The sequence below is a fragment of the Sturnira hondurensis genome, unplaced genomic scaffold (genome assembly GCF_014824575.4).
Source record: "Sturnira hondurensis isolate 20B ecotype Veracruz unplaced genomic scaffold, ASM1482457v3 Scaffold0015509, whole genome shotgun sequence".
Classification (NCBI taxonomy): domain Eukaryota; kingdom Metazoa; phylum Chordata; class Mammalia; order Chiroptera; family Phyllostomidae; genus Sturnira; species Sturnira hondurensis.
In genome coordinates this window covers 10,771,286-10,797,408 of record NW_028088140.1, presented here as the reverse complement: position 1 = coordinate 10,797,408, position 26,123 = coordinate 10,771,286, and the positions used below count along the sequence as shown (strand labels likewise).

At 41.3% G+C, this 26,123-nt stretch overlaps 1 protein-coding gene and 1 non-coding gene across 5 annotated transcripts in view; both read right to left on the bottom strand.

The window, feature by feature from the left end:
* The window catches only part of SPATA13 (spermatogenesis associated 13), an 88,181-nt gene that overhangs the window by 39,645 nt on the left and 22,413 nt on the right, over nt 1–26,123 (bottom strand). For 3 of the 4 annotated variants that reach the window (XM_037064752.1, XM_037064755.1, XM_037064754.1), the window contains exons 2-3: nt 12,356–12,727; nt 10,499–10,643 (exon numbers count right to left, since the gene is read on the bottom strand). In XM_037064752.1, the coding sequence (XP_036920647.1) occupies nt 10,499–10,643; nt 12,356–12,727 (517 nt within the window). Of the gene's footprint in view, nt 1–10,498; nt 10,644–12,355; nt 12,728–26,123 lie in introns of those variants that run through there. The other variant, XM_037064757.1, reaches the window with a different exon arrangement.
* On the bottom strand, nt 13,180–13,343 carry LOC119000030 (U1 spliceosomal RNA). Its single transcript, XR_005069225.1, has one exon. It is a non-coding gene; the product is annotated as a U1 spliceosomal RNA (small nuclear RNA).

The window sequence follows — 26,123 nt, the reverse complement described above, 5'->3', positions numbered from 1 at the left end:
AGGAAAAGAAAGAAAAAGAAGGTTTCAGTGCTCTTAGGCATTTTTTTTTTTTGAAAAGCTGCCATTTATGTCCCCATGTCCTGTATCATTGCCCTGTAATAGGCATATTGATTTCACAACAAGAATGAATAAACTTGCTTTTAAAACCTATACTAGTTCCTAGGTGGTGGAGAGTAAATAAATATATACATAGTAAATATTTTTCATTCTATGAAAAAGTACATTTTAGTGCACAATCAAATTGAAACAGAATTGTAGACATGGAAAGAGTGTCACTCCTGAAAGATAACCTCCAATTATACTTTGAAAGGACTGGGCTTTAAAGACTAAGTCAAAACCCTATCCCCACTTTTGACAAACCAACCCTGAATCTCTGCAGGAAACATTTACCAGATGAAAGCCAGTATGGGCTATCATGGGGTGGTGCTATGGGGACAGCGACGGCATTGTGGTGGGGCACGTTGTGGGAACAGCCCTCGGTGCACATAGTGATGTGGAAGGAGGCCACCTCACTCCAGCTGGACAGGATCCTGAGACTGGCCCCGTGGGGCACAGATGGTAGTTTAACTAGCCTTGGTTTCAGATGAGCCTCCTAAAATCCCCCAAGAGGCTGCCACACCCTGACTTTTTGCTGAGGTTTTTCAGGTCATGGGCTCAGCGAGGAGGGCTCCTGTGGGTTCACGCGGCCAATCATCTGCTATGTAAGCCTTGGAGGGGCCACTCTTGCAATAATGCACTCATGCTCCACATGGAGGAGTGAGAGGTCACAGACAGGGCTGATTGAGCTTGAAGACACTGGGCTGAAGCCAGTGCTACAGCCAGTTTGTAGATGTTTATCAGAATTATGGCCAGACTGTAATGGCCAATGGGTCCAGCCCCAAAGCTCTTTCCTGAGCAAATCTAGCTTTCATCTCTGAGCTTCCATGGATATGTACAGTGAAAGAGCAGAGTGTTAATTGTAGGGAAGCTGGGAGTTTTTCAGTGGTAGCACCTCTTTCAGAGTTAAACATTGCTCTAAAACAGTCCCCAATTTGTTTATTCTTGTGGCAAAAAGAAAATTGCAGTATGTTTGATTTCTTATCACTAAGTAATTTATTTTGGAAATTTCTAAGGTATCTTAGTCCAAAACGTGCCCTGTATGCTAAGTGGTAGACTCTGGTAAAATCAATGACCAAGTGCAATCTGCAATATTTATCACTTGCTTTCTTATTGACAGCAGAACCAACTTTTTAAAACTTCAGAGTAGGTTTCCAAAACAGCTCCTCCCTGCACCAACCATTGGTCAGCTCCTTATATGCTTTCTAGATAGGCTGGCCAGCACATATCCTTCGGGACATCCTGCCCTTTGTAGATCAATATATCCTTTACATATATCATGCCTTTAAAGACTGGATTATTTTTTGATTGTTTCCTAATGAAAAATGTAGACAGGTGGTTATGACTGAGAGTCTCATAATCCCACTGTTAGCACTTAAATTCTTACATTATTCTGCTGAAGACTGAGCAATCCTGGCCCAGGTCACCATAGGGCTAGACTAGTTTAATTTGATTCTTTTGGGTAACTTGCAAAAAGTGATTGTCAATTATAAACAGTCATGGAGATGTAAAGTACAGCATAAGGAAAATCATCAATAGTATTGCAATAACCATGTATGCTGTCAGATGGGCACTCGACTTACTGGGGTGATCACTTTGTGAGTTACATAATGTTTAGTCAGTACGGTATGCACCTGAAACTAATATAATATTGCATGTCAACTATAATTGAAATTTTTTTAAAGTGACTATAGTTATAAGAAATTAAAATGTAGAAATTTAAAAAATCAAATCAGGCACTAATTTGAATTTAAAAATATTCTTAAAAGTCATAAACAGCCCTCGCTGATGTGGCTCAGTGGATTGAGTGTGGGCCTGCAAACCAAAGAATTGTGGTTTGATTCCCAGTCAGGGCACACGCCTGGGTTGCATGCCAGTTCCCAGCAGGGGATGCAACCATACATTAATATTTCTCCCCCAGCCCTGGCTGGCGTAGCTCAGCGGATTGAGCCCGGGCCTGCGAACCAGAGGATCGCAGTTCGATTCCCAGTCAAGGCACATGCCTGGGTTGCAGGCCGGTTCCCTGCAGGCCAACTCCCAGCAGGGGACGCACGAAAGGCAACCATACATTGATGTTTCTCTCCCTTTCTCCTTCCCCTCTAAAAATAAATAAATAAAATCTTTAAAAAAATATTTCTCCCCCTTTCTCTTTTCCTTCCCCTCTAAAGATAAATAAATAAAATCTTTTTAAAAATTAAATAAAAGCTATAAACAGTCCAAGTATGTCACCTTGTCCTATTTGTATCTCCTGAAAAAAATCATTTTCTCTATTTTTTCGATTTCATTATTATTGTATCTAACCTGGTTGTTTTTTCTCCTCTCTTCTCTGTTGTCTGGAATTATTATAAAATACTTGAATATAGTTACTCAAATGCTCAAATACAGATTAACTGAAACTTTCTAAAAATGTAACAACCAGTCACCGTTAAATGGCATACCTTGCTCCACCAACCTCGCTGCCCTCCTTGAAGTCCGTAAAGGCTGCTCTCGTGAGTGACAGCTGTGGAAACTGGGTGCCCTCCTTTCTAGGAGACGACTCAGATCATCGCTTGGTTTACATTAAATGCACAAACTAATCTGAACTCGATGGGTAGGAGATAGAGAAGGATAAGGAGACATGAAAATGAGAATTTTGAAAAGCGATCAAATTTGAGTTCTGATCAAAATAGACTAGTTGAAGGAGATAGTATGGCAGGAACCCAAAGTAAGTGTGGGAACATTAGGAGCATAGGTATAGGCTGTAACTGAAGAAGCTGCCTTCAATGTAAGAGAAAAGCTTCATGAAAGAAGAAAGCAAAGGCAATAAAGGCAATTGTGTAAGAGAATATTACCACGGTGTAGATATGCTTCTAAGACTCAGGGCACAAACGCCATCACCAATAAAGCAATAGGGTTTCTAAAGGTTGGCAGCCTGCCATCCATGAGCTTTAGAAAAACACTTCCATGAGTGCCACTGTGATTCATGATCTGGGTTCTATTATTTCAGTACCACACCCATGCAGTCGATAACCATTACTGAGCACCACTCCATGAGGCCTTTCTTCATAGCCCATATGGGCCAGCTAGGAGATCTACTAGATATACTGATCAGACAAATATTCCAAATGAAGCAAGACAGAAATAACGAGTGCCAGAAAAGTCCACAGTACAATGGTGCAAAGTTCTGAGGATAGACAGCTCACTGTCATGTGAGAAGTAGGTTTTATCTCTTTAATTACTAATATTCAAATTTCTACATTTTGAGAAAAAATATAGTGGTGGGCATTACTTGATTTGGAGATTTTGAGAGCAAGTGACCAAGAAGGAGGAAACATACATTCATTTTTAAAATGCCTTTATTATGGAAAATTTCAAGCAAACACAAAAGTAGAGAGATTATATAATGAGTCCACAATGACCAATATTTTATCAAATTTTCCAAATTATTTTTTGTAATGTTTTAAAGCAAATCACCCACATATCTTTTCATACAAAAAATAATTTAGTATGCACCCATAACAAATAAGGATTGAAATGTTACACTATCCCAACAAACACAATCAACAATAATTCCTTCATGGAATACCTAAGTTCATGTAAAAATTTCCCTACTTATCTTAAAATGATCTTTTTATAGCTAATTTGTTGGTCAGAATCCAAACAAGGTTCACATATTTTATTTACCAAACATAATTTAGATTAAACCAAATTTATCCATTTGGGCATCTATCAGAGACTCTGTATTCACCACATGGACTGATGGTGCAGGACTCATCCCAGCACTTTGCTGGGGTGTAAACCTGGACCTAGTACTGGTCCACAGTTCAGACAGCCAAAGGGCCAGCTCTTGGCCTATGGAAAGGCAGGAGTGCAGAGCCCAGGAGACAGCTAGAGCTGGTCTACTATGCATGTACTTGCCCTCCCTGGGCTTTTATAGGCAATGTACTACTGCTAATCTCTCTAGGCAAGGGAAGCCAGTGAGAGATGCTTCTGTTGCAATAAAGTCAAGGACCTCCATGGAGGTGGGGCATCCATGGCAGGAAAAACGGACATAGTTTCTCAGTAATGGGCAGCAGGGCTAGCTCACTCACTGGAATGGTCTGTGCTTAACTTATCACAGGATCCCTAGGAACAAAGCTGATAAGTAACTCCATTGAGGTATTACTTGATTTTTATAGTAGGAAACCTCCAAATCTGGGGAGAAGTCTGGATTAAACCATGGTAGAGAATCAAGGCCCTCACTGAGCTCCCAAATCTAAGTTTCTTCTCAGACTTAGGTAACCTGGGGGTAGGTATCCCACCATTACAACTTTCTTCCAGCCTTTCCCAAAGGGATCTTCCACCCTTTAACTGGTAACTGTGACCTCAGGCAGTAGAAATCCCCAGTAGTAAAATCTAAGCAATACTCATTCGAATGCTTTCTGACTAACAGGAGAAATGGCTTTAGGAGGGATTTAGTTTGTGTGAGTTCATGGTTAGGAGCAAATAGCTGGAGGGATTTGGAAAGAACAAAATGGCAATGGACTGGTTTTGGGAAGGAGTATAATTAGATCTATCAGAATACACTCAAAGCATGAGAAAATATCTGTTTCATGTGAATGCCCAGTGTGTCCCATGTGAATCCTATTGCAGAAGAGGCTGCTGAGTAATTGTATGGACATTATGTCCCACTCTGCAAATATCCATCCTTGTTCCTAGTCATTTTCAGGCTTACCTGGTGGGCTAAAAAATGGCCACGGTGGCAGAAATGAATGCCAAGCCTTGGCTGAACACCACAGGATGCCCCCTCAACAAAGTTAATGATGTGGTTCCTTCAAGGAACCAGACATCTACTTGTGGAAAGTTGATTACAATGAACCCTTTTTGTAATAGAGGGGTAGATGATTTGTCCTTACTGGAAAAGGCGCTTACTCTAGATTTAGATTTGTTTTCCTTACCTGTCAGACCTCTGTTGGAATCTTTTTTAAAAAATATATTTTATTGATTATATCATTACAGTTGTTCTTGCTAAAGGTCTCATATGCTATTATGGCATCTCACACAGTACTGCTTCCACCTGAGAACTCTTCAGTGTGGGGATTGCAGTGACAAGCCCGTGACCACGAGTGCCGTTAGCTTTCTCATTTATATCACCCAGAAGCGTGGAATCATACCAAACTGAATAATGGCGAAACTAAAACCAGGTTAGAAAGGCAGCTAGAGGACATGTCTTGAGGTTGTGATGCTGTCCTGGGGGGTGGGGGGGCAGGGAGGTGAGTGCTCTGACTCATTGACTAATGCAGAGATGCTCACTCGTAGCCAGAATATAAGGAGCCAGAAACAAAGGATAAACACAGCATATTTCTTATGGTTACTTAATAATATATTTGCAAAATATTTTATTCCCATCCACTATCTCTGCTCTGTCAAAACTAAATTTATTCCCCCAAGCAAGAAGCACTGTCGCCAGAATTCACAGGATTAGATCCAAGGCTGGCCATGGTAACCTCCCTGTGCCCTGGAAAAATGAGCACCCAAGGACCACATAGATGCCTTTTATGGTCACAACTGTTTCTCAATGGGACTAAGGCAATGATCTTCAAATCAGTTCCCTTCTTCTGCCTTTTCTCCTCCAGACTATGTGTCCTCTCTAAAGTGGGAGCCGGAGCATGCCAGGCCCCTGCTGGCAGTGGCTTCACATTCACTTAGAATAAACCCAACTCCTTCTTGGGACCTGCAATGCCCTTTCTGTCTACCCACAGACCACCTCCTGGCTGCAACGCCCTCCTCTCCTGCCCTGGTTACCTGTGCTCCAGTTACTCAGGCCTTCTCCCTGACCCTCAGACACATCAAGTTCTTGCCTATATGTGGACCTCTGATATTCTTTCCACTGGGCGCTCTCTTCCCTATAAGACCTTTACATCTGCTCACCTTTCAAGCCTGCCTCCAATGTCACCTCTCTAGAGCATGAGGTGGCCCTCTGCCACTCCCACTCCACTCGCTTTCCACCACATTACCCACATTCATCTTCTCCAGAGCAGTCATTAGTGCCGGAGATAACACTACTTATTGACTTATTGAATCTGGTTAAATCTAGAAAATAAACTTTTTGTGATGATTTACTCTCTGCTGGATTCCAAATGGTGAAAATAGTGCCTGGTGCATAAAGGTCTCGTACACTAGTTGATGCTCTACACATTTTTGTAGACTGACAGATTTTTGATTAACTGAAAGAGGGGAGAAAAGGAGACTGTGGCCACTCTGCAAGCAGGACCACTAACAGCTTGGAAACCTACAAAGTAAAGGTTTGGACTACTTCAACTGGCAAAGAACAGTGCCGGATTAAGTACAAGGGGAGCATGCAAGGGCAACTCAGTGACCAAAGTAAAAAAATGACACACATGGCCTTGGGACCTGAGGCAGGAGAAATTCTCTTTCTGTGGAACTGTGTATGTCTACATACTGTTTACTTGTATTTTCTACTTAGGAACACCTTTTCTCTCTTACCTCTTCCCATTATGATAAGGGTGAGTAGCTTAAATTTACCTCTGAGTAAAAAACTTAAAAAGACCTTCCAACAGAAAAAGAGAAGTAGTGAGTATGACTGGAAGGTGTTTGCAGTAGCTGATGAGCCTTTGGGTTGTCTCCCTCTAGAGAAGGAGAGGGTTTTTAATTACACAGGGAACAGGTGCATCATGTTAGAATAATGTTCTTTTAAAAATGAATACTCTCTACCCTGCTCTATTTTTCTTTACAGCATTACCTGCAATGTTATACAGTTACCAACCAATTTATTAACACCCTCACTAGAATGTAAGTGATTTAAGGGACTTTGTTTTTTTCATTGCTGTTACTTGACACATGGTACATACTCAATAGTTACTAAATATGGGAATGAACAAATGGAGGACCAGTCCAGAATCTATTTCTATTTCTAATACCATCTGGACTTTCTTTGGGGAAAGGACCTCCATTCCACTGTGTTCCACCTTAGTGGATAGGGTCTCCATGCATCTGCCTCTTAATACAAAAGTCAAGGGGTCCCTGGAGGCATCCAATACTTCTCCCTGTTCCAGTGCCAGCAGGCGGTGGACACGCCAGTAAGATTTGCAAGTTGAATCCTCTATCCTGGGACTTTGACTCCTGACTGAGTGACAGAAGGACAGAAGGAGTGGTTGACCTTCACTCATTCCCAGGGGCAGCACTATGGCCAGAGTCTTGCTACACACCTTCTTTGGCTCCTTCCCTGCTGTTCCTTGGTTCCCAGAAGCAACCCTGACTGGCATCCATTTCCAGATTGGCTCTCCAGCCATCCGATCAATTCTGGGAATACCTGACACACTTCCAGTGAATTTTCTTTTTGCTTAAGATACTCATTTGTTGCCTCAAGAAAAGAACACTAAAATCAAAACCAAATTAAACACAGAAAGTATAGAAAGAAGCAGTTTGTATGTGTATTGGGTTGGAGAAAAAAATCACCTCTAGTCCTAGCATCCGAACCACACTGTTTTCACCTTCACATAGAGGATAGCAGATTCTCACACAACCCTCAGAAGGACTCAGCCCTGCCAACCCCTTGATCTGACTTCCAGCCTCCAGAACTGAGACAATGAAGTTCTACTGTTTAAGCCACCCAGCTGGTGGTACTTTGTTATGAAAGCCCTAACAAACTAATATACATATAATTTTATTTCTAGTTTTTTTCTCACTCTAAAATTATAGCATTCTTTTTTCATGCTATTACTTGTTTGTTATAATTATGTTGTAAACTAACTGTTTGGAAGTAGTCACCCATCTGTGACTTCAACTCAATAGTCCACTGTTGCTGGACATTGACACTGCTCAACTTTTTGCTATCACAAACGATGTGGAGAACATTTTTGCATGCAGCATTTTTCTCCTTTTGAAGAACTTTCTCACAGTACATCACCAGAAGTCGATGCCTGGATCAGGGAGAATGAACATGAGACCTGTGGCTGAATTGCTTTGTAAAAGTATGACAATGAATTTACTTTGTTGCCAAGAGTAGACAGGGAACAAGTTTTGAATTTCAAATGGAAAGACAAAGACATGTGGTAAAGGAAAAGAAGGGAATTCTAGGCAAACTGGAGCAAAGGGAGCATGCGAGTCTGGAGTGGATGGTGGGAACACTGAATGGTAAACTCAGACAAGATGGGACCTTAGACCAGGGTTGCAGAAAACTTGTAAACTCATTTAAGGAACTAGGACTCTGTTCCAATGATGGTGAGGACAGTTTGCAAGGAAATAACAAAGCAAGAGTTAAATGTGAACAGTAACTCTGACCAGAGAGCGTACAAAGTTCAGCCCAAGAAAGTGATGGGAGAGGGGCAGCTACTAAGGGTAAGGGTTACAGAGCCTGAGGAGCAGGGGGATGCTAAGGACTGGACCTAGTGACCATGCATGAGGGGAGTAATGGTTCCAAGCTGTTCACCCGACTCCCCTGAGAGAATGACAAAAGCACCAGTGACAGGAGGAGCCACAGACATGTTTCCTAGAGAAGCAGGCTCTCTCTTGTACATCTGAGCTTGAGATGTTTACAAATTTCCTCAAACTCTAGCTGCCATCTAATTTCTTTTTTAAAAAATTTATTTATTTATTTATTTTTAGAGATAAGGGAAGGGAGAGCAAGAAAGAGAGGGAGAAAAACATCAATGTCTGAGAGAAACATCAATTGGTTGCTTCTCACACACCCCCAACCTGGGACCTGGTCCGCAACCCAGGCATGTGCCCTGACCAGGAATGGAATCAACAACCTTTCACTTTGTGGGATGATGCCCAACCCACTGAGCCACATCGGTCAGGGCTGCCATCTAATTTTCCTTTGCCTTTTCTCTCTGTCTAGTCCTGATTCCTCCAAATAAGTGTGATATGAGTCAGATACCATGGCAACACACTTAAGGGTGGTAATATTTCTTCATCATTCACCAATTCTCTGACCTCTTACACTTTGGACCTCCCAGGACAACCATCTCAACAATTTCCTGTCAGATCCATCAGTGACCTTCTTGTCACCCCTGTCTTTAGAATGCCTCCCTTGAGCATTGATTCCACAAGTCTTGGTTCTCCAGTCCCTTCCCTGACCAATCCTGGTTCCCTACCCCCTTTCACAGAAATGGTAGTCAGTCTCTCTGAAGTCTTTTGAAAAAACCTTATTTAAACCTCTCCCTTCTTACAGCTTTGATCACCACCCTCATGGGAAGAACTTGCCCACATGGCAGGTTAGGGGTGGGGTAGGAACCAGAACTCAGGCCTAGGCCTCCTACTGCCCAGTTCATTACCCTCATACTCACCACATGATATTCATTTCTAAAAGTATGACAGTAAACCTGGCAATTAAAGCTGCAATCATTAATAACCTGCGGTATTTCTTTGAATAGTCAGCACAGTTCAGTGCTTAAAACATGGGCCTGTATTGAAAATTCTGTTCGACTGGTTAATCCCATTTCTGCCACTCCATGGGTGAGTGACTTAGGGCAGTTTACCTGTTTATACCTGGGCTTTTCAATCTGTTAAATGAGGACAATGACAGTATCCACCACGGCATAGAGTTAAGAAGACCACACAAGTGAACGCATCAGAGCACATAGAGGGTGTCTGCCATATGCAAGTGCTCAGCAGATGTTGCTATTACTCTTGTCCAGAGCACCCAGGAACATGCCTCAGTCCACCTGGCGGACTGGCACTGACATAAATGCCAGTGTAAAAAAAACAAAAGATTATCTTTTTTAGAAGTTTAAACATCATTCCCAAAACATGCAGCATTAATGAAAATCAACAAGTGGGTAAATGCTATGATAACATATTAACTGCTATATTAGATAACTATTCTTTAAAAAATATTTTTATTTATCTATTTTTAAACAGAGGAGAAAGGAGGGAGAAGAGAAGGAGAGAAACATCAATGTGTGGTTGCCTCTTGCGTGCCCCACACTGGGGTCCTGGCCTGCAACTCAGGCATGTGCACTGACTGGGAATCCAACCAGTGACCCTTTGGTTCACAGGCCAGCACTTAATCCACTGAGCTACACCAGCCAGGGCAGATAACTATTATTTAGTGTTCAGAACAGTTTGTGAATCTTAAATACCCAGAAAGAGCTTCAAAAAGGTGAAGGTGAATCCCTGGGACTCCATTCTCGGTCAGATCTTTACCTGAAGGAACACAGAGGCACAGAGACATCGTAAGAGGAGCAAATGTCCCATTAGGGTCACTGTAACGATACAGAGCACCCAGACAGCACCCTCCTTGCACAGCCAATGACAAGCCCAGCTCCCGAGATTAGCCTTTCTCACTATCAGGCGAACAACACCCTGGCCCAGAAGTCCACAGTCCACTGGGCACCTCAGTTGAACTACTGTGTCAAAGTGAGGTCTCCACCCCAGTTTCTGAAAGGGGACACCCCAAGTGGGGGCCTGTGAGACTTACTGTTGGATGCTCTCATCTGCCGCCGGCGTCCCACGTGGTCCAGCCCAATGGGGGTGCTCTGGGAAAATGTGAATGGCCGGAGCCGGGCTGAAATTGCTTTGTAGGGTGGCACCTGGTGAGCTGGCACAGGAGGCCTGGCTGCAGGCTATGAAAGAAAGCAAGAGGCTGTGAAAAGATGCCAGGAAGTGGCAGCTCCTACAAGCTCTTCACACGCACAGCTGCAAGGACCTCAGCATTCTCACCTCAAAGCTACTCACAGACAGGGTTTCTCCAAAGGATATCAAAGCTCCAGGCTGCACTGAGGCTCAATTGCAATAAATTATTTCGATGTTTAAACAAATCAGCATCAACCCATGGCCCTTACCTCACAGCCTTCCATTTCATCTTCTCTGTCAACAACATACAAATAGGCAATGCTCAGTGAAAGCAAAGTGTCAGCTAAAAGGAGGAAAAGCAAATTTAGGAAGTGGTGGCTTTCTCACATAGATGCAGGGTCACAAGATTAAGATGTGTTTGTAGTAGCAGTGCCAGGCCATGCCCAGAGCAGCCAGTTGCAGCCCAGCTACTCACTTGGGTCTCCTGCTCATCTGTGTGCAGATACCAGTGAAGTATCTGTGGACTACAATTCTTGTTTACCTAAAGTAACATCACAAATAGGGCTTTGTTTAAAAGAAGAGCTAGTTTTCTGTAAATTTACCCTGGTCTACAGAATCAATTGTGTACCCTTTTGATTGTCCATATTAACAATCCCTATAACTGCAAAGGCCAAGCTGGTTCATGCCTTCCTTAGGTTTTCCAACTAGATCCCTAAATGAGCTTACAGTGCAGAAAGTTATCTGGCTATATTTCTTTTTCATGCTTTAAAGTGAAATGATTTCTAGATGCTTTTGATCTTCCCTATACTGTGTTTTGAATTAAGAGATTACAGTTTGCTTTAGTTCAGAATTATTTTCTGGCATGTAGAGCCTCTTAATACATCAAAAGGTCTGTGGAATTTTTCAACTTATTTTGTTTTTACCTTAAGAATTCAATTCAAATTAATTCAATTAATCAAGAGTGTTTTAAGTGCTTGCTACATAAACAAGGCATTGTATTGTGCTTTATAGGCAGAATGTAAACATAAAATCCTATACCAATATAGATTTTCCTTTTTAGAGAATTTTATGGGTTATGATATCAGCTAGCAAATTTAAAATATGAAATTGGGCACTTACTCATGTACTGTTCTGTGAACACTGGACCATGGGTGGAGTATTTGTCTCATAAATAACAGAAACAGACCTTTATTTAAAAGTTTTGTATCCTCAAGGAGCTCTTTGGTTAATTGACAAATACTTGTTGAATTACTACATTATACTAAGGAAATGATATTAAGATTTTAATCTATTTTCAAAGCAGTTACAAAGCTGCAACTCGAAAGCAAGAAAATGGTGAAAAAATTATTTCCTTATGTCTTAAAAATTGACTTCTTTATTTATTTCTTATTTTTACATGTTAACAATGAATGATGCTTTCTTTCTTAAGATTTCTTTTCTTTCAGGAAGCTCACTAAATATGCACTGCTACTTTCCTCATTTTCACATCTCAGATGATTTAGAATAAACAGCAAACTAATTTACGTATTACTCAAGATCCCAGCAAAGACAGATTAGTAAAACACATCCAAATCTCAGGTGATTAGTCTTTGATTAGTTTTAATAAGTATAGCTTGCAAAGTCAGGAAGAAAGGTTGTGAGACGACATCATCCCCGATTCAGAAAAGGTGAAAGGAAAGTGTCCAGTTCAGTTTGCGGGGGACAACAGAGGCCAGGAAGCTGAGAGCTTTGATGGCTTTGGTGGGTGCACACCAGATCTTACTTGGGTTAGAAGATTCTCTATTGCTTCTGTCTGGCTGTTCCCATAGATGCTGACCCCACCTATCACAGAGATAGGGCGTCTTCTCTGGCCTCCTCTGGGGCAGCACATGGCAGCCTTCTGGTCTGCAGGCACCATGGAGGCCATGTCCAGCTGGTGGCCACTGTATACAGTGTCTTCCTTCTGGGGGTCCACAGCAATGGAGTCTTCAGGAATAGACAGACTTCGGCTGGCCAACTGGCCATAGTCTGAGAGTGGTCGAGGCCTTGACCTTCTCCCAGAGCCCCATGTCCTCCGGGAAATTGAGATTCTCAGAGCCTCTGTCTTTTCTTCCTCCAGGGATGAGCCCCACCTCCAGGAATCCTCAGTAAAAACCTTTTGAATTCAAACAAGTTAGGTGAGCACCAATACCCAGGAAGGTATTAAAAAAGAACAAGATACACATTCCCTTCCATTCTCCCTCAGCTCTGTTGCAAAGGCTTTCTAGATTTACTTTTTTTTTTAAAGATTTTATTTATTTATCTTTGGAAGGGAAGGGAAGGAGAGAGGGAGAGAAACATCAATGTATGGTTGCCTCTTGTGTGTCCCTTGCTGGGAACTGGCCTGCAACCCAGACATGTGCCCTGACTGGGAATCGAACCATGATCCTTTGGTTCGCAGGCCCACACTCCATCCACTGAGCTACACCAGCCAGGGTGATTTACTTGTCTTTAAAAGTTTCTTTTGCGTAACAGATATAACTGATATGTGGATTAAAATAAGCAAATCTATCTTTAATTGGAGGTTGAATTAAAGCTAAGTTTATTTATTTTTTTATTTTTATTTTTTGTGGGAGAGCGCGAACGCAGTCCCCCACTACCACAAATTATGCAGTCGAGTTTCCCACATCTGGGGGAATCACAGGGGTCAGCACATACGGAGTGCAATGGATAAGCCTTGCCCTGGGAAAACCACCTTCATGATCATGGTATCTCCCCTGCCAGGTAAGTATTAAAGCTAAGTTTAATAGTGATGTTTGATGACTGACACAAGATATTTTCAAAATCAGCACCATTAGGAGTTAATAAAAAGTAAGGTAGGAGTGTCACCAAAAGTAAGCATAACAATACCATGGTGGGAAAGGCAGGTCTGTCAGTAGAAGAATAAATGTGTAATGTTACCCAGTGCTACTCTAAGGTATTGTCTTGCTATAATGTTTGAAAGTAGAAGGTGCTTTCAGAAGATTAGGTCTGGGTTGCTAGGGCCTGATGCTCACTGATGGGAAGGAGGAGAGAGCACTGAGCTAGGATTCAAAGAAGCAGATCAGGTTACTCACTAGCTATGTGAGCTTGGACAGGTCACAGCTGACCTTTCAGGATCTCAGATTTTAGACTAGAGCCAGCGGTGTTCAACCCACAGTCAGCAGGCTGCATGTGGCCCAGGATGGCTATGAATGTGGCCCAGCAAAAAATCATAAATTTATTTAAAACATTATGAGATTTTTTTTGTGATTATGTGTTGCAATGTATTTAATGTGTGGCCCAAGACAACTCTTCTTTCAGTGTGGCCCAGATACGCCAAAAGGTTGCACAACCCTAGGCCTAGACAATACCACAGCTGGATAGTCTATGACCCTAAACTAGGCATAATGTTCTAATTTTTCAAAAAACTGTTTAGAGGCAATGCAACATACTAGAAAAAAAGCCATGAGGTTTAAAAATGAGCTGATTTCTGTGTAACTCAGCTAGCTTCATAACCTCATATAAGTTGCTTAACTTCTGTGGGTTTGGTTCTGTAACTGTTCACCGGGGGAAAAATGGGTCCTAGTGAGAATTAAATACTACAATGATAAGATAGCCTTTATTAGCAATAGTTAATTATGGCTCTTAAAAAGCACTGCATTAGCCCTGGCTGGTGTAGCTCAGTGGATTGAGCTCGGGCCTGCGAACCACACAATCACGGTTCGATTCCCAGTCAGGGCACATGCCTGGGTTGCAGGCCAGCTCCCAGCAGGGGACTCATGAGAGGCAACCATACATTGATATTTCTCTCCTTCTCTCCTTCCCTTCCTCTCTAAAGATAAATAAATAAAATCTTTTTTTAAAAAAGCACTGCATTAGATTTGCTAGGCCCTGATCAGTTCTGCTTGAAGATACCCTGTCTCAGCAGACCCCTCCAAGTCTGGTCTCAGAGCCCCACAGGGGCAGCAGGGAGAGGGGCTCACCACAGTTTGCGAGCCACCAGTCACAGGCCTGGGAGCCCAGGTGCCTTTGGTTCTTCCATCTCTATACACTATTCAAAAATACAATAAGCCCTGGCTGGTGTAACTCAGTGGATTGAGCATGGGCCTGTGAAGCAAAGGGTTGCTGGTTTGATTCCCAGTCAGGGCACATGCCTGGGTTGCAGGCCAAGTCCCCAGGAGGGGACAGATGAGAGGCAACCACACATTGATGTTTCTCTCCCACTCTCTCCTTCCCTTCCCTTCTCTCTAAAAATAAATAAATATTTAAAAAATACAATAAAAACTGAACCAGGCACTGGAAGAGAACTAAATTAACCAGAAAAGTCATGTGATTGCAGGGCAGGCAGAGCAAGCCCTGCTGCAGACCAAGCCAGCCCTGCCCATGAGCACTGCAGGCGAGAAGTCCCACCGCTTGCCAATCAATGGCAACTGAGACTTGAAACGCAAATCCTGAAATTTCTAACTCAATGCATCTAAGAATTACCTAAAATCACATACTATGAAAAATGTGATGAAGAGCAAAGGAAGCAGGAAAGGATTTACAGATACCCCACTCTGTGCCGATCATTTTTCAAATTAGAAAAACTGTGACCTAAAAAACTGTAAAGTGACTTGCTCAAGGTCACACAGTCAATTAGCAGCAAGACAGACACTTAAATGTGAGCCTGGTAATTTCTGTTGCCACTATGCCACTAAATTTCCCCACCTTTGAGGGGAAAAAAAAGAAAGAAAAAACCCTGGGTTCTAGCAATCATCAGTGACCCCACTCTCTACTGACTCTTACTGCCGGGGATGCTGTCTTTACTTCAAGTCACCACTGAAGGGGTCCAGGATACACTGCTGTGGCCTAAAAACTCTTCTGAGCTGGAGGCATTTTCTTCCTGAAAATACTCCCTCACCTGCCTAAAAGCATGGCCCCACAGAAGAACTCAGTTGTCATAAATCTGCTCCGTTGGGATAGAAATTCTTTCTCCCAGTCAGGGAAGACGGACTCTTACCACTCTTGAGTAGAAGCCCTCACCTAAACAGACATGGTCACAAAACTATCCTACCTCCCACCTGTTCTGCTACAGACAGCCTCATTTGTCTCTCCTAAAAGTTATCTGTTTTCCCATCAGCACCCTTCTCCTTCATTAGGATGGTACATAAGCTCCAAAACCTAACCACTTTCTGGAGTAACACTTTTCTGTGAACTCCCACTTAACCTGTAGGAATAAAATTTCATCTTTTGCAAATTTGTCTCATCAACTTTAATTCTCCCACCCCTAAGCATAAACCTCAGAGGGTAGAAGTCACAGAAAAGTTAATATTATTTTTTGCACTACATAAGAAAAAAGTTATTACAGATAGTTTAAATTAGCGCATCTAATGGCACAGTCAGCTTAAGCATGCAATGAGACTAAGCACGCTTGTATTATTCCTGTGATAAAAAGGTTCAGAAGCAACATGCTAGAAAACAGAAGTTCAACAAAACGATGGGCAATGAGAGTCTGATTACAAATCTGCGTGTGCTTTTGTCTGCACTTACGCAACATTACAGCTTGTTTTCCTTACTGATGCTAAAAAGAAAATAAGAAAATGAGCTTAGTAAAACAAGTTGTCTTAGCTATTCAGGAAATAAATCCTTCTGAGACCACACTCCAGGAAATGATGGAGGCCATGAAAGCAGGGGACAGCGGGTGCTACTGGCTGGAGTCCCTTAACACATCAGGCTTCAGTGTCAGCGGCTCGGCTGCTGCCTCGCTCGGAGCACCCCTGAGAACCAGTTGAATTCCACTGCAACTATACACAGCCCACTGAAGACATACAAGTGGTATCAAAGTTCTAGGAACTGCAAAAATTAGTAAACAAAAGAATATGTAAAAATGAAATCTCCAATTTACTCCTAGCAAAAGAACAGAAGGAAGGAGGAAGGCAGGGAACAACATAAAAGTCCCTCAACTTCAAGCTCACATTCTGACAGTGGTCCTTGGCCAGAAGTGACTTACATTCCTTGTAGAAAAAATCTGAACTTGGATGCATACTCCAAGACTAATCTTTTAGCAAAGTTTACCTACTTTTGAAATACAATATACGTTCATTCTGGGAAATGCACTTTGAGTGTGATGGTACCGGGAACCACAAACCCCACACCAACGACAAACAACAATCTCTCCAAAGCCATAACCTACCCTGGACCTGGCTACAGGTAGCAGTGGCCCACTGATACACTGAAGGAACAAGCAGTTGACCACATCCATGCTCTCTCGAAATTTGTTTCTTGCCTTTAAAATGCTCTAATCAGGGGTGTAAGTGGCCAAAGCTCTGTTCAGTCAGCTTCTTCTCACAGGTCAGCAGCCTGAGCTTCCTATCAACCCAGGGCTCTCTAAACTTGAATGGCCAATTCACACCCAAGTCATAAATGCTTGTAAACAGACTTTTCGGTGGAGTGGCTGCCCTTTTAACTCTTGCTTTTCAGTAAAAGTACTGAAAAATGGTTTTTAAGTACTTTCCCTACACATCTTTTCTTCTTATACAGGATTCTTTACTTTACAAAAGTGAAAAACCAAGATAGATCTCATTACCTCCCATTAGACACTTTAAAATATTTGTTGAAGCCACAGCGAGATTAAATTACTAGTTAGAGGAAAAATAAAACACCGCCCCCCCAAAACTGATATTGCATATATCTATTCGAAAACCTGATCTAAAGTAAATATACTGGGTCCACTTGCAAGTGTTGTGGGTTGAATTGTGTCCTCCTATAAGATATATTGCAGTCCTCACCCCCAGCATCTGTGAAGTGATCTTATTTGGAGATACAGTATTTGTGGAGGTACTGAGTTAAGATGATGTCATACTGGATTAGGTGGGCCCTACTCGAATGTCTGGTGTCCTAGAAGAAGAGGGACACAAAGGCAAAAGAAGAAAGCCATGTGAGAACAGAGGCAAAGATCAGAATGATGCATCTCATATAAGCCAAGGTACTCCAAGATTCTCCCCTAGGGCCACAAAGAGAGCTTGGACCTTCCTACACCTTGATTTCAGACTTCTGGCCTGTATAACAAAGAGAATAAATGTTTTCAGCCACCCAGCCTATGATAATTTGTTACATCAGGAAATTAATGTGGCAAGGTATTCAGAAGAAAATATTATAGGTAAATAAATTAAGATGCTTTGTGAAGATTAAAAAAATAAACAGATTGTGCTTTGAACAAGCCAAAGGTACTTTCAAGATGCTATTAATATAATAAGAAAGCTTCCTGGGTTTCCCTGGTCCGACTCCTGGACACAGTAGGGAGGGTAGGTACAGTCACCGAGCTGGAGAGGAGAAGGGAAACATCCTGACACTATTATGAGGACTGCGGCAATGACACTAATGAAAACTATGATTTTTGAATACCTGTCATGTGCCAGACTATACCATCATACACTACCTTACTTAACCTCCACAACTACCTAGGGGTATATTATTTGTCACATTTTATATTTTAAGACATTGAAGCTAAAGGTTAACAAGCCAGAAAGAAGAGGGGCCCATTTTACAAGCCAGTTCATCTCATTTCAAAATCTGTCCTTTTTACTTTGCAGTCTTGCACCCTTGGCACATAATCTTTTTAAAAATTAAAACAAATATATTTATTTTTATAAAATTTTGAAGTGATGGAAACAACTGTACTTGAACAATAAAAATGTAAAAAACATTGTAGTTCATACACATTATATTATTTTCACATGTACAACATAGTTATTGGACATTTATATACCTTATGATGTGATCGCCATGGTAAATCTATTAACCATCTATAATCATACAAAGTTATTATGACATAATTGGCTATATCCCCTGTGCTGTACATTATATCTCTGTGACTTATTTATTTTGTAACTGAAGTCTCTACCCCTTACTCCCCTTCATCCTTTTCATCCTCCTCCCTGCTCCTCCCGCCTCTCTCCCCTCTGGCAGAGACTCCTGCTCAGAATCACATTTTTAAATGCATAAAACAAAGCAGATAGGATTATAGAGTAAGCTGATTACTCTGAAACACAATGATCAAAATAGTAAAAGTATAGTGATATTACAATACACATAACACATGAATTAAAAGGACTAGTGATAGGTCTAATAACTATCACACTTCTGAAGAAGTACTGGTAAGCATGAGATATTTTAAGATATCAGCAAAGGCTGTAGTATGATGTGAAAAAATCTCTGAATTCTACTGGTGACAATATCACAAGTACTGCTGAAAGTGCTCTGGTTTGATGCCTACATTTGTAACTGAAGGAAGTGCTACGTTTAAGCTGGAGGTTAGTGAAAATAAAAATAAATTCTCTACCTCCTGATTTCTGTCTGTTGAGCCCTTAAATGTACATAGGTTAAAACCTTGTAATGTTATTTATCCAAAGAAACCCAAAGCACTAAATTGAATTATTTACAATAGCCAATATATGGAAGTAATGTACGTGTCCATCAATATATGAATGGGTAAAGAAGAAATGATGTATATATACAATGGAATATGACTCAGTCATTAAAAAAAGAATGAAATCTTGCCATCTGCAACAACATAGATGGAGTTAGAAAATATTGTGCTGGGTGTGAAATAAGTCAGAGAAAGACAAATACCATATAATTTCACTTGTATGTGGAATCTAAAAAACAAAGTTAAATAAACAAATAGACTAGAAACACAGATACAGAGATCAGACTGATAGTTTCCAGACAGGAGGCGGTCTGGGGACTGGGTGAAAAAGGTGAAGGGATTAAGAAGTACAAATTGGCCGTTACAAAATAGTCACAGGGATGTAAAGTACAGCATAGGGAATATAGTCAATAATATTGTATAACTATATATTGTGTCAATGGACACTAAATTTATTGGGGTGATCACTTTGCAAGTTATATAAATGTCTAAAACTGGGTTGTACATCTGAAACTAATATAGTATTGTATGTCAATTGTAACTGAAAATAAAAATTATTTTAAAAAATACCTCAAACAAACAAAATCTCCCAGTGTAAATATCATTTAAGAGTATCCCATGGTACCAGTGTAACAGGGTGCAGCCAGGAGGCCCCCAAAGAGGGATTTATAATGGGGTCCAGAACTCAGGGTGTCCAGGAAATACTAAAAACAGAGGATGTCCTCACCCCCACAAGTCTGAAATGGGGGATGGGACACATGAAGCAGGGCCACTGAGAGTTGTTCTGCATAGCAACACTTTTCTAAATAACCACAGGAATCATTACTTAACATATCTATAACTTTTTACTGGTTTCATGGGTATGTTAAATAGCTGTGGCCATGCTTTTAGCCAGGGATTGGGGAGTGACTTCCACCCGTGATGCAACTGGGAGGCAGCTACTCCTGGTTACAGGCCCTGCATGAGAGCTTGGACACGACCCTCTCCATGCAATGGGGCTTCACCTTCGCGGACTTACTATGGCAGCTGAGAAAAGCTGGAAAAACGCAGGAATGCTGGCAGGTGTAGCCGACTGTGGGATGAGTCGGAAATGGGGCTGCAGAGGAAGATTAGCGCGGGATTTAAACCCAGTCGTGGCAGCCATGCGAGGGAAAACCATACAACTTTGGAGAAGAGGGGGACCCAGGCAGCTTTGGTAAGAGGGAGAACCTCATGGCTTTGGGCCTCCCTTTGCTGAAGCTTAGGAAGCTGGAAAGCAAGATGTAGCAGCGATGCAGAGCTTTCTCTTGGCAGTTCGGAAGAATGCAGGAGAGATGCTGCAGGGAGGAAAGGGTTGAAAGGACTCTTGCTGGTGGGCCATGAGAAGGTGCCATGTGGTTTTGGATTAAGAACTGGAGATCCCGGGGATACAGCTGGTGGTGCTGGGAACTAAGGGAGGCCTGCCAGCTGAGCATGGATCACTGGGAAGAACTGGGGGCAACCTGAGCTACGTTTTTTCCTGAGATACGGTACCCCTGACTAGGCAAAGGGAGGAAGGAAGGACTGTGTGTAATTGTGGGTGTTTTAAGGGACTTTGGGATTTTAATGAAGACATTAAGTCATTACCCTTAAGTCTGTATAACTTTTGAATAAATAGTTCCTTTCCTTTACACCAATCTCTGACACTGAGAGTTATAATTCCCTGGTGGCGGGGAAGGCAAACTTAGTACAGAGGCACCCTGGGAGAAGGGGGGTCCATTTGGTAATAGCATGTTGTCCCCCAACCCTGGGTCTGTTCTGTAATACTAGCAGTGTGCTGCAACTCCAGAAAATGAAATTTTAGCCTTTATACATAAACCCTCCCTCATCCACAAGGGGATACCTTCCAAAGACCCCCAAAGGATACCTGAAACTGCAGAGTAGTCAACCTTAAATGCACTGTCTTGTCCTATACATACACACCTTTTCACTTAAAGCACTTTCAGGCCTCTTTTTGGTATATCTAAACTGCCAGCATCATGCTCTTGAACTTCGGAGTCATTAGTAAAGTAAGGGTTATCTGAACACAAGCACCACGCTACTAGGACAGAAATCTGATAACTGAGATGGCTCTTAAAGTGACTAATGGGTGGGTAGTGTGTGCAGTGTGGAGATGCTGGACAAAGGGATGATTCACATCCCTGGGCATAATGGTGTGAGATGTCACCATGCCGCTAGTCAGGACAGCAGGATAGCCCACAACTTAAAGCTTATAAATTATTTCTGGAATTTAATATTTTTGGTCCTTCGTTAACTGGGTGGGGGGTGACTGAAGCTTTAGAAAGTGAAACTGGATTGGGTGGAGAGGCTACTGTATTTTATAAAATCTAAGTAGTAGCATCTCACTATTTAAGAGTTATATACTATTACCTAATTTTCCTTATATGAAAATGAATGCATCATAATAAAAAAAGACCCTGCACAGCACCCAGAGCAAACCCCCTACCAACTTTCTTCTTCTTCTTCTTTTTTTTTTTTTTTTTTAGCACAGGAGTCAGATTATACAGTGCTTAGAATGGGATATGTATAAATATATGTCCTAGAATTTTAAATGAGGAGGAAATTCAGAAGATTTCAGATTAGACGTCTGGCCAAGATGGAGGCATAGGTAGACACAATGTGCCTCCTGGCACAACCTAAAGAAGGACAAGAACAAATTTAAAAACAAAAAGCAACCAGAACTGACAGAAAATTGAACTGTATGGAAGTCCGACAACCAAGGAGTGAAAGAAGAAACATTCATCCAGACAGGTAGGAGGGGAGGAGAGGAGTAGCCAGGCAGAGAGGACTCACGACAAGGCGGCAGCTGGTGGACTGGGTGGTCCCACATTCAAATGCAGATATATTGGGCAGAGCAACTTGGGAGCAAGACGGACTGTACAACCCAGGGAGCCAGTATCGGAAAACAAAGCCTTAAAACCTCTGACCAAAAAAAACCTGTGGGGGTTGAGGCAGCAGCAGGAGAAACTCCCAGCCTCAGAGGAGAGTTCATTGGAGAGACACAAAGCGTCCTAGAATGTACACAAACTCACCCACCCACCCAGGAATCAGCACCAGAAAGGCCCAATTTGATTGTGGGTAGTGGGGAAAGTGACTGAAAACCAGCAGAAAGCAGAGCAAGCGCCATTGTTCCCTCTTGGACCCCTCCCGCACATACTGTGCCATAATGCAGCGACATGGGTTGTCCCACCCTGGTGAACACCTAAGGCTCTGCCCCTTACTACACAAAAGGTACACCAAGACAAAAAAATGGCCCAAATGAAAGAACAGTTCAAAGCTCCAGAAACACTACAACTAAGCGACAAAGAGAGAGCCAACCTATCAGACACACAGTTCAAAACACTGGTTATCAAGATGCTCCAGGAACTCACTGGGTACTTCAGCAGCATAAAAAAGACCTAGGCAGCAATGAAGGTTGCACTGTGTGAAATGAAGAAAACTCTACAGGGAACCAACATTGATGGGAAGGAAACCAGGACTCAAATCAACGGTTTAGAACAAAAGGAAGAAAAAAACATTCAACCAGAAAATAATGAAGAAACAAGAATTCAAAAAAAAAAAATGACAGGCTTAGAAACCTCCAGGATATTTTAAATGTTCCAACATCCGAATTATAGGGATGCCAGAAGGAGAAGAAGAAGAGCAAGAAATTAAAAACTTATTTGAACAAATAATGAAGGAGAATTTCCCCATTTTAGCCAAGGAAACAGACTTCCAGGAAGTCCAGGAAGCTCAGAGAGTCCCACAGAAGTTGGACCCAAGGAAGCATCCACCAAGGCACATCATAATTATATTACCCAAGATGAAAGAGAAGGAGAGAATCTTAAAAGCAGCAAGAGAAAAGGAGGCAGTTACCTACAAAGGAGTTCCCCTAAGACTGTCAGCTGATTTCGCAAAAGAAACCTTGGGAGAAGGGGCTGAAAGAAGTATTCCAAGTCATGAAAGGCAAGGGCCTATATCCAAGATGACTCTACCCAGCAAAGCTCTCATTTAGAATGGAAGGGCAGATCAAGTGCTTCCCAGATAAGGTCAAATTCAAGGAGTTCATCATCACCAAGCCCTTATTATATGAAATGTTAAAAGGACTTATTTAAGAAAAAGAAGATAAAAAATATGGACAGTGACAACAAACTCACAGCTATTAACAACCAAACCTAAACAAAACAAAACAAAAACAGACTAAGCAAACAACTAGAATAGGAACAGAATCACTGAAATGAAGATCACATGGAGGATTATCAGTGGAGGAGAAGAGGAGGAAAGAGGGGGAAGGTACAAAGAATAAGTAGCATAGATACAAGTAGAAAATAGACATGGGGAGGGTAAGCATAGGAAATGTAGAAGCGTAAGAACTTATATGTACCACCCATGGACATAAAGTAAAGGCGGGGGGGAATGTGGGTGAGAGGGGGTGTGCAGGGTGCAGGGGAATAAAGGGGTGGAAATGGGACAACTGTAATGGCATAATCAATAAAATATATTAAAAAAGAAGATTCCAGATAAAATGCCATATTTTAAAGAGTTAAGGCAAGGAACACAGAAACATTTTATATATTATTTTATAAAAACTATATTTAGAAGAGAAGAGTTTGAACTCTAATGACATTTTTCCTATATTTTGGTTAATTTTAATACCAAATACCTTACATTTACTTGAAAATCTTTTTAAAGTTTTGTTGAGATAAGTGACATAAATCACTATAATTTTAAGGTGTATAGCACAATGACTTGACTCATAAATACTGTGAAATGCTCACCACAGTAAGTTTAACATCCATCATCTCATATAGATACAAAAGAAAAAGGGGGGAAAGCATGTTTTCCTTGTGATGAGAAGTTTACGGAAATACTCTTAGCAACTTGCAAACACATCATACAGCAGTGTTAACACTACAGCATATTATACACTACACCCCAGTATTATCTATCTTATAGCTAGAAATTTGTCCTTAAAAATCTTAACTTTTTGCCAGCTTGCTTTAACATCTACTTAACACTATTTTTCAGGTAAGGAAAGAGGACATTATTATACCCATTTTAGAGAAGGCAATGGACTTCATGAAAGAGCACATGAGGAAATTGAGGCACATCATTCAATTTCATCTTTGCAAAAAAAATGCCAAATGCTTTTATGGTTTATGGATAAAACTCTTAGCAGCAACTTCCAAGAATACTAGACTGTGTGATATTGTTCCACAGGAGCCTCCATATGCTTCTTTTTGGTATCTTCTTTGGGTTGAAGCTCATGAAAGTACTAAATACTATTAATCCAGTTCTATTACTATAAAAAAACAGTAATTCTGAAAAATTCTAGACTGATAAGCTTCCCTCTGTAGTCTTTGTACTAATCATTTGTGAGAACTGCATTTTCTGGGCTCAACTAAAAAACTGACAATCCTACCATCTTAAAATTTACAGCAACAAAACACTGAGTTTGACACCCAAGTAGAGAAGATAGAATTGTAGGTTGTACTTTTATCCTTGGACTCATGAAAAATAGAGACAGTTTGACACCATCATATTGCCCTGGTCAAGTGGGTTGACATCCTACACCAAAAGGTTGCCAGTTTAATCCCCAGTCAAGGTACATACCTAGGTTGCGGGTCCCATTCCCAGTCTGGAAGTGTATGGGGGACGACGGATGGATGTTTCTTTCTCACATCGATCTTTCTCTTTCTCTCTCTCTCTCCCCCCACTTCCTTCCCTTCCTCTCTATAAATAATTTTTAAAAAATCCTCGGGCATGCCGAGACAAAAAGAAATTTGTGACAGTATGGACAGTCCTAGAGGGTGTTATACAAAGTGAAATAAGTCAGACAGAGAAAGACAAATACCCATGTGATTCCACTTACATGTGTAATCTAAAGAATAAAATAAACAAATAGAATAGAAACAAACTCATAGATATAGATAATAGACTGACAGCTGTCATCAGGGGTGTGTGTTGGGGGTTTTGTGACAATGGCAAAGGGAACCCCAACTGGTTAGCTCAGTTGGTTAGAGTGTTGCCAAGGTTGCAGGTTTAATCCTGGGTCAGGGCACATATAAGAATCAATCAATGAATGCATAAGTAAGTGGAGCAACAAATTAATGTTTCTTTTTCTCTCTTTCATCAATAAATATTTTTTAAGGTGAAGGAATTAAGTAGTGTGAATTGGTAGTTACAGAATAGTCACAGGTATAGATTATAGCATAAGAAATACAGTCAATATCAGGATAACTATGTATGGGGACAGGTGGGCACTTAAAAGCACCAGGTGATCACTCTGTAACATACATGATTTTCTAACCACTTTGTTGTACATTTGAAACTAATACAGAATAATATTGAATGTAAAATGTAACTAAAAAAATTTTTTAAAAGATGCTATCAGTCTTGTTTCTTTTTTATTTGCATAGAGAGATTGAGAATCTAAACTTAACTGCTGCAAAATATCTTGAAAATCTTTAATGCAAAACTTGGCAATAAAAGAATTACAGATGAATAATTTATACCACAAAAAGAGTGAAGCTACAAAGCCTAATATACAACAGAACCTTGGTATAAGTAAATATATTAAAACTTTATATTGTGCTTAGGGAATGGAACTGAAATACTCTACCCTCATCCCAAAGTGTACTTAAGATGCTGTGCCCCCCGCCTCCCCACCTGTGTGGGGGGAGACCTACTAGAAATGGCCAAGTTCTGGCCCTGGAATCACAACACTTTTGTCCGTGGTGGCTTTCTTTTCTGTGCCATTAGGTGAGCCACCAAAACAAGATGCCAAATGAAGGGGTGAAGCTCTTTAGTTGAGCTGCCTAGCCTATCCCAGGCAACCAACAAATCAAGAGGAAGGACTCTTGATTTGGGCAGAAACCAACAGTGGTTCAAAGTGGCCCGATCTGAGTGGGAAGAATGCTCGACATGGAGTCCAAGGGGAATGGAAATTTACGACACCACTGCAACACCACCATTTGAAATCTGGCCTTTACAGATCCCATTTCATTTACTTTAAAAACCCTGTGCATGACATACTTTTAATCCTGTTTTACTAATGAAAAAAGAAAAGACTAAGGCTCCACTAAAGATCAGGAAACTAGCAGGTGGTTAGAATCTAAGTCTGCGTGCTAGATACCAAGCAGACATT